The following is a 9,029-nucleotide window of genomic DNA, read 5'->3' as shown; positions in this document are numbered from 1 at the left end:
CCCTAAAAGGAGCTCGCATATCTGCTGTGTCCATGAAAAGGTGTTTGCGCCAATGGCCTTCCACCAACGTCTGTATGCGTGAATACGCTCACTTGAGCGCATTACAGCAAAATCGACACTGGGGGGACATCTGACAACATACATTTATAGAATTTTCCACAACCGCTCGACACCCCAGCTAGGGCCAGATGTTAAAAATGTCAGGGAAAAAAATAATTGGTAAAAAGATTGGGACTCCTAGGCCAGTTTGTAGTTTATTTCTACAGTCAGATCACATATAACTTGGAGACGGCTGACCAAAAATGGTGGCAGGGCTTAGGGACCAAGACAAAGCTCCTACAAACCTACAGCGGTTCCTTGATTAACCCCCAGACTGTAAATTGACTACGATTTCTTGAATTGGTGAGCTTCATTTCTACATAGCACAACAAATTAGCACTATAATGGATGATGCCACCAAGGATTTTGCAATGGTTTCTGAAAAATATATTTAGCAGTTTTTTTTTCTACACAGTATTACATGTGTTTTGAGGATTTTTCAAATTAGGTGAAAATAATTTTGTGCAAATTAAAGGTATGTTGACAGATACATGACTGATTGCAGTGTGTGTGTGTGTACCGTGTTTTCTTTCTCTCTCACTGTGATGCATAATTAGATTTCATGTAATTGCGTGTTGCTATGACTAAAGTAATACATCCCATCTGTAGTGGAAAAGTAGCAAATTAAGTCATCTGTAGAATCAACCAAAGCAAAGCATGTTAGTAGTTACTGTTTTCAAGGACAACAAGTTCAATGTTCTGCAGCACCAGGTAAAACTTTTTTCCCAATTTTGGATATAGAGGGTAAGGGTTAGAATATTTTACCTTTTTGCTCTCTTGGTCGTTGGTAGAAATTTACATTTATCTCCCGAATTCCTGTTCCTCTACCGCTTAGAAAGGAAGCGAGGGGAAATCACTGTAAAAAAATATGCAAAAAATAGAAATGCCATTTTAGTATATCGCAGTGGTTCTCAACCTTTCTAGTGCCGTGATCCTTTAATAAAATTCCCCAAGTTGCGGGGACCACTAACAGTAAAATTATTTTCGTAGCATGGGTTATCAGCACCCAAAGCAAGTTATTTGTGCCCCTAACCCACGGACATTTAGCGCTCCCTGAGTCCCTTCCACTCATACAGTATAAATACCCCTTATGGTACATATGAGGAAGGAACCCTTCTTTCTCTTTGTTCTCCTTTCTTTCTCCTTTTTCCCCCATCCCTCTCTCTAGCCCTTTTTCTTTGTTCCTTCCCCTCTTTTTCTCTCCCTTCCATGTAGTCTCTATTTTTATTCCTTCTCTTATTTCTTGGTGGGGGTGGGGTTAGTAGGATCAGTGGCAGTGCTGGGGGGGGGGGGGAGTTCTGATCAGTCAACTTAGGTGCTCTTAATCAAGGTCATATGCTGATCTGAGAACTGTAGTGGGGACTGTTAATAGCAACTATAATCACAACAGGTAGTGTTACTCCACATTCACTGTGTCTCAGACTTTGTGGTGTCTCGTAGCAGTGACACCTATGCTGAAATCAGGAGATAGGGTCTCCTCCAGCTTCTCCCACTTCACATTTCTCACATCAGCTGACTTCTAGTCTCGGCCCCCTAGCCATGCCGTGAACTGAATGGGCGGCTGCGGGCTCCAGGAACAGCCCAGGATTTGGTGACCCCCTGGCAAATCATCATTTGACCCCCAAGGGGGTCCCGGCCCCCAGGTTGAGAACCACTGGTATATCGGGAAAGGGTTAGAGCCTCTGTCAGGCTATTATTGCTGTCTATGTCTCCATAAGGAAGAATTCCTTTCCTGAGGACACCCTAAAAACTTTCCAGTAAGCAATGAAACAGCAATGAAAACCCTTCAATGCTCTAACGGTTAGAGCATTGAAGGGTTTTCATTGCTTTGTTCTTTATTTGTAAAAATGGAGTATATAAATAAAGATTATACAAAAAAAAGTTTGACCAAATATAACAGGCAAATTTTTAAGTTGATCATTTTGTACGGCCCCCGAATGATGTTACAAAATGGCCCTTGGCAGAAAAAAGGTTCCCCACCCCTGCTCTAACCAAACATAAAACGGTATTAAATGCACAAGCAAACATTTATTATATAGCTTACCAATTCTTAGATGCGATGGGCTGCATTAGTGTTGATTTTAAGGCTTTCTTTCTTCTATTTTCATCTGTTGAGCCAGTCAGCAAGTCTGTTGATTTTTAAAAGAACAAGCTCTCCAGCAGAATGTATCAGTTACAGAGATGAGACAAACCACATGTAATAATTTGTACACTACTGTATTTAACATTTTTGGTTTTAGGTTTAAGACTGCTTTAAAGAGTTTTGGTCGTTAATAAGCTTTAATTTTACTGCAATGCAGAAGAAAATCTACTAAATATCAATTACCTATATTTTGTCTCCTGTGCTATACTACTGGACTGTTGTACCTTTGTCCTCTCCATGCAAATCAGCAAAATGTGATCAGTTTTTACGGGGTCTAGTAGGTACCTTGTACTTGTAGAACTTGTGCAGACATAACAGACAAGAGAAATAGATAATACATACAATTGTATTGTTGACCAAGTTGACCATAAATGTTACAGTCTGATTTGTATGTTCTCCATTAAATCTACAAACTATTAAGTGCAAGGGCCTTTTGACATTTGGATTGTTTAGAAAGTCTTCAAGTTATGTTGTTTAAAAAGGCCTTCACGTCACGTAGTTTTGGTAAATCAAAAGAAGGTTGTACAACCATATAGTGACAAATATCTTCAATTTGTTAGAATTTTACTTCCACTAAAAATGTATCTTTTAGTTTTGGGTTTAGAATCTAATGGACATAGGGAGTTAGATCGCTGCGCCCGAGTTTCCAGGTCATTCTGCATGCTAAAGCGCTTAAAAAGGGGTAGCATTATCCTTTACAAGTATTTCTCCTTTGAGACTCCACTGGCTGTGGAAGGAGCAAAGCCAAGACCGTCAGAGTAATTCCTGTAAGCAAAGCAGATCTGTGCTTGTGAGTACCTAATGATCATAGAACAAAGCCTATGCATTAGTAAAATGAACTCAGAGGAGTTAAAGGGGTTGTAAAGGTTTATCTTATATTTTCTAAATAGGTTCCTTTAAGCTAGTGCATTGTTGGTTCACTTACCTTTTCCTTCCATTTCCCTTCTAAATGTTTTTTTTCTTTGTTTGAATTTCTCACTTCCTGTTTCTCCTCAGTAAGCTTTCCACCATCATCCGAGCGGGGGAAAGTCATTTAGAACCGCTTACTGAACACCTTACTGAGGAGGAACAGGAAGTGAGAAATTCAGACAAAGAATACAAAGAAAAAAAACATTAAGAAGGGAAATTGAAGGAAAAGCTAAGTGTACCAACAATGCACTAGCTTAAAGGAACCTATTTAGAAAATAAAAAATGAACCTTTACAACCCCTTTAATGTGGAGTTCGCGTGAGTCATGCTGTGTTTGTGCCCACATCCATAGGAGTCAATGCGAGTCATGCCATGCATTGCTGTATCCTGGCCTAGGCCAACAAGGCCCAGGCCTAGGGCAGCACTTTGCAAGGGGGCAGCACGGAAAGAGTCCCTGTCGGCTTGTGCTACACTGTTAGTATAACGCAAGCTGCTTCTAATTTTGACTTTCCTATCAGCCTGGACCACAAACCTTCCTTACTGTGCTATATGTTTTCTGCTGCACCATTGGCATGGTTATATCTTCTTAGTTCTCTCCATAAAATGATCATACATTTCTGCTTAAAGTAGAACTATAGGCAACACTTTTTATTCATTTTGGATAAAGTAAGGGAGGGTTATAGCCCCTGTCAGTTTATTTTCTACCATCCCTGTCCAATTGCAGAGATTTTCCTTCACTTCCTGCCCCATAGCCAAGCAGGAAGTGATAGGAAATCTATGCAAATTAAGGGAATCCATCCCCCCCCCCCACAGGCCCTAAGAACTAGTGTCCCCATTCGAAAATTTCAGGGTGGGTCTTAAACAGAAAGGGGAGTGGCATTGACAGGAAGGGGTGGGTCATATTTAAATTAGGGGGTTCACGAGTTTAGTCAGGCCTAGGGCAGCACAAAACCTAAATACACTACTGATGTCATGACTGTGCCCCCTTTCAGAGGAGTCAATGTGAGTCATGCAGAGTCTGTGCCCACTCCCAGAGGAATCAGTGTGAGTCATGCCATGTCTGTGCCCACTTCCAGAGGAATCAATGTGAATCATGCTGTGTCTGTACCCACTCCCAGGGGAGTCAGCGTTCTCAAGCTACATCTGCTCCCAGAAAAGTCAGTGCTGTCATGCTGTATCTGTGCCTATTATGCCCAAAGAAGTCACAATGAAAAAAAACAAAACCTGGTTTCCGTGCAGCCTCCAGTTTTAGTAAATCTACCCAACTGTGTCTGCATATGCAGTCACTGGAGTCACTGTAAGCAATTTGTGGCAAGCTATCCTTGCTATCTGGGATGCTGTCTGTGCACCCGCAGCTCTTACATGTAGGAATAACCTCTCAATTTTGCTTTTTTTCTTCCACATGTGGAAAGCATGTTACAAGCCCAGAACCATCTTAAAAAAAATCCTTTTATAGATTTGTTCATTTATTGCATTAGAGATGTCATGTGATCCATTTAGATGTAATGATGCTTAAACAAGTCCATTTTAGCCACACAAAAATGTGCTTAAGTCAGTTGTTTAGATTTACCTAAATGTGATATTCCCCTTTAAGGCATTTTAAAGCAGGTGAATGAGCATTGCTGAGAGTTTGTCTGTTTAGAAAACAGTTTCCAGCAATAAGTTTACTCGTACCGATGAGATTTCGGTTAATGAGGGTGTCAGCTGGTGTGGGTAAAGAAATGTGTCAGGCCCCATTCACACCTAGGCGTTTTTACGCCTGAAACGCACTGCTCACGAACGCGGGAGGGCAGATTTAACATTGTTTCCTATGGTGCCTGTTCACACCTGAACGCCTGAACGCCTGAACGCCTGTCGCGCGAAGCTCAAACTAGTCCCGGACCTTTTTTTGTCGCGCGAAGCGCGCGACATAGGCGTTTCCGCGCGTTTTTTTTTACCATAGAAAGTAATGGGAAACGCGCGAATTGAGCGTATCGCGCGACAGCAAGCGTTTTTATGCGCGTTTTTACGCGCGTTTTGACGCCCATACAGCTCCAAAACAAAACAGGAAATGACATATTTTTTTACAGGAACTTGTGAAATCACCATTTTACTTTACTTACAATAAAGAAAAGTCACATTTTTCTCAATGGAGGCCGAATTTGATCGAACCCTTTCGATGCTGGAGCCTGAAAATTTCATCAGGATGGTGAAGGAGCACCCCTGTCTTTATGACAGCAGGGCACCGGGCTACAAAATGAGGACCACCCGTTGGGACGCTTGGTGTTCTATTGGGAGCCAAATCTATGAGAACTGGGCACGGATAAATAAGTCCCATGATAGCAAAGGTAAACTCTATCAAAAAACATAACAGAAATACAAAATGCCACTAATGAAATAATGGAATGATTGTTTGTCGTTACAGTAGGCATTTATTACCGTACCAATATGCTGTTAAGTTTAAAAATGTGTCTTTACAAATATGACTATTGTGCGGTCATGCGACATGGCTTAGAAACATAAATTGCGTTGTCTTCTTCCCACAAATAGAGCTTATTAATGGTGATATTTGATCCCCTCTGTGATTTTTAATAATCCAAAAATTTAGTGACATTTTTCAAAAAAAATATTATTTTACACATCTTTAATCTAAAAATATTAATAAATTCAATCGACCTAGCGACTACAGCGTCAGGTGGGGACGGGGGCTACACAGGACCTACACTCTGCCTGCAGTGATCAGTAAATATATGTTCACTGCATTCATTGATACTGTGACAAGGGGATGGGGGAGTGGATTGGAGATCCAAAAGGGGATTGTGCCTACGTGTACTGGTGTCAGTGTCATCACTTCCCTCTTCCTGTGTTTACACAGGAGGAGAAAGTGACACGCAGGGGGACACATATAGAGCCACTTAACCCCCGGATGTACCCTGGGGGTCCTGATCGGACCCCCAACCCACGTCTAGGCGGTCACTTACAGGCCCTTTATTAGACCACAGAATAAATACATAAACTAAGTTTACAATAGATAGAATGTCACTAATATAAAATGGCACACAATATCATAGGGCTATTGAACCCAATGATAAAACTGTATCAAAATAAAATTAGAATGAGACTTCTTAAAACATGAATCATTTTTTATTTTTTTTCCACAAAACAGCATAGTAAAGAATATATTTCACAAAATAAGCGTGTCAAAAGCTGAAAAGTTCAATAAATTAAATGGAATTGAGCTGCCAAGGGACCTGCCCTTCAGGAGAGACAAAGTATGCGGCATACTGTTCACGGACATGTGTCCCCTGTGTGTTCCCACGTACACCAGTCCAATGAGCTCTTTCCAGAGTCTCATGGACTGGCTCCTCGTAATCTAGACCATCGCGCTGCCTGACAAAATTGTGCAAGGCACACGCCGCTTCTACAGCACTAATGGCATTTTGCATGTTGAGCACAATTGGTGTGTGGAGAACCCTCCACTTGTTCGCCAAAATTCCAAAAGCACACTCAACTACGCGGCGTGCTCTGCTAAGCCGGTAGTTGAATATGCGTTTGTCTTCGTTCAGATTATGTCCTGAATAAGGCCGAAGTAGGTGTGTGTTCAGAGCAAAAGCCTCATCACCCACAAAGACACTTGGTAGGGGAGGGCCGTTTGTGCCCGGGAGTGGACTATTTTGTGGAAGGTCCAGACCATCTGTTCGAAGTAATTGCCCAAAAGAGGAGTTCCCAAAAATCGCAGAGTCTGCACTACTTCCATAGGAACCAATGTCAATGTAGGTAAAGCAATAATTGGCATCAGCCACAGCCATTAAGACGAATGAAAAGTATTTCTTATAATTGAAATACTGGCTCCCACTAGCCATGGGCTTAACAATTCTGATGTGTTTCCCATCGATCGCTCCCAGGCAATTCGGAAAGTTACAGCGTTCCCAGAATACTTGGGAAATTTTTTCCCAGTCCTCTGCTGCCGGTTTTTTAAACACAATGGGTTTCAGGACTTCCCAAATGGCACTGCAGGTGTCCCGAATTATATAACTGGCAGTAGATCTTCCAATACGAAACGAGTAATGCAGACTTGCAATCGATTGTCCAGTTGATAGATACCTACAAAGAAAATAATATATATTATTTTATTTTATTTTTTACAGTGAAAATTCTAAAACTCAGATGGAAGAGTATAAGGGACGCCTACGCTCGCCAGCTGAAGGCACAGCGGGAGCAGCGCCGAAGTGGGAGTGGAGCATGTTCGGTGAGAGAATACGTTCATGCAAAGGAATTGGAGTTTCTGAGACCGGTGCTGGATTTGGGGAGGTAAACCATTATCTGTACTTTGCTCGGTAAACCAAATGTTTTAAAATTATTTTTGAATACATGATTTCTTTTTTCAGTACTGAAAGCTGCTGGGACGAGGCTGCCACAGCTGTAGTAGACAGAGAGAGCGTGGCAGAGAGAGGGGACAGAGAGAGCGTGGCAGAGAGAGGGGACAGAGAGAGCGTGGCATCGGGGGATCAAGCGATGGCTACTCTGGAGCCGGAACCGCAGCACTCCGAGGCATCAAATGCTAATGCAACAAGACCACTTGCAGAGCAGCCCCCAGTTAACATTGCGCATATTGGACCTCCGCGTGCTCTGCGTAGGAGGGCTCCTGCTCCGGATCCAGCCCTGGATCGTATGTTGGACATTATGACCAACATGTCTGACCGGATGAGCAATAGATCGTATGGGCAAAATGTAGCAAAATGTCTGGGGGAACTAATCGACAAAGTTCCCCCAAATCTGCAAGCGGTGGTGCTGTCCTGTACGGCTAGATACATCTCGACATTTATACCCCCGACAGACGCTGACGATTTATCCGAACCACCACCACCCTATGGCCCATATGCCAATAAACGGACCGAGCATGTCCCAACACCACCCACGACCCATTTCTCCCCACCACCCGTTACCCTTTGGACAGGACCACAGCTTTCCGACCAACCTCCTCGACCAACACCACCACCGACTTCTGCGCACCATCCTTTCACCACCACTCTAACTCATTTACCTCCTGTGCCAACACCTTCCACTCACACTTCTCTGAATCCTTTTCCTTATTCACAACCTTCTTCTTACCACCCTCATTCTCCTTTTCCTCATCTCTCAACACCACCTGTCACATACAGTACTCTGCCTCCTACAACACTTTCTTCTTACCACCCACCACCTTCTACTTACCCTGCGTTAACGACTACACCTACATCACATTACCCACATCGACCGAGACAATCGACTTTCAGGAATGCCCCAACACGAACACCACCACCACCACAAGCAACACCACCTTCCAATTGGTCAGGGGAAGACAGCACCACCTCCACTTGGCCCCCTTTTGCCCACGCACTGTCGGTCGCCATGTCACCGCACGGGGAAGAGGACTCCTCCCCAAATTTACAGCAATTGTAAATAAGGATTATGTATAAAACATTTTTGTATATTTTGTGTATTTGTGCACTTTGTGTATATTTTCCTAATAAAAAAAAAAAGACCCAATGTTTTGGTTGATTAAAATATTAAAATAATTTTGTTCCTACAGAATTTTTGTTTGGTTTTTATTACACATATATATATATATATATATATATAATAGAGTGTATTACATTCAAAGCGCTAAATAAAAATTACCTCAGTGTTATGATAAGTCGCTCCACAGGGGGGATACAGTTGCGGAAGTAGGTGTCCATCCTCTGCAATCTGTTGATCAACAATTCCAGCAACTCATCAAAGCTGTAAAGGAAAATGAAATTTAAAATTGGCAATGGATTGGTACTAGGGTTGCCACCTTTCCGGGATTCGCCAGAACAGTTCGGGTTTGGAATCATGTGTCTGGGTTTCAGACTGCCTGACACTCTGACAGATTTTTC

The 9,029-nt window shown here is 42.5% G+C and overlaps 2 protein-coding genes across 2 annotated transcripts; one reads left to right on the top strand and one right to left on the bottom strand.

The window, feature by feature from the left end:
* Positions 1-6,254: 6,254 nt before the first annotated feature.
* On the bottom strand, positions 6,255-8,826 carry LOC120914146 (protein ALP1-like). The gene is made up of 2 exons (XM_040324664.1): positions 8,791-8,826; positions 6,255-7,233 (listed from the first exon to the last, which is right to left on the bottom strand). The coding sequence occupies exon 2, from the start codon at positions 6,990-6,992 to the stop codon at positions 6,354-6,356; it is 639 nt and encodes a 212-aa protein (XP_040180598.1). The 5' UTR covers positions 6,993-7,233; positions 8,791-8,826; the 3' UTR covers positions 6,255-6,353.
* Positions 7,233-8,588, top strand: LOC120914145 (extensin-like). The gene is made up of 2 exons (XM_040324663.1): positions 7,233-7,440; positions 7,518-8,588. The coding sequence occupies exon 2, from the start codon at positions 7,645-7,647 to the stop codon at positions 8,569-8,571; it is 927 nt and encodes a 308-aa protein (XP_040180597.1). The 5' UTR covers positions 7,233-7,440; positions 7,518-7,644; the 3' UTR covers positions 8,572-8,588.
* Positions 8,827-9,029: the final 203 nt, after the last annotated feature.

The sequence above is a fragment of the Rana temporaria genome, chromosome 9 (genome assembly GCF_905171775.1).
Source record: "Rana temporaria chromosome 9, aRanTem1.1, whole genome shotgun sequence".
Lineage (NCBI taxonomy): Eukaryota > Metazoa > Chordata > Amphibia > Anura > Ranidae > Rana > Rana temporaria.
Note: the sequence above shows the minus strand (reverse complement) of the source record. Positions and strands in the feature narration are given on the sequence as shown.

Bases quoted from the DNA above. Each gene is read 5' to 3' on its own strand.
- LOC120914145 (XM_040324663.1), top strand. From the start codon at position 7,645: ATGGCTACTCTGGAGCCGGAACCGCAGCACTCCGAGGCATCAAATGCT.
- LOC120914146 (XM_040324664.1), bottom strand. From the start codon at position 6,992: ATGGCTAGTGGGAGCCAGTATTTCAATTATAAGAAATACTTTTCATTC.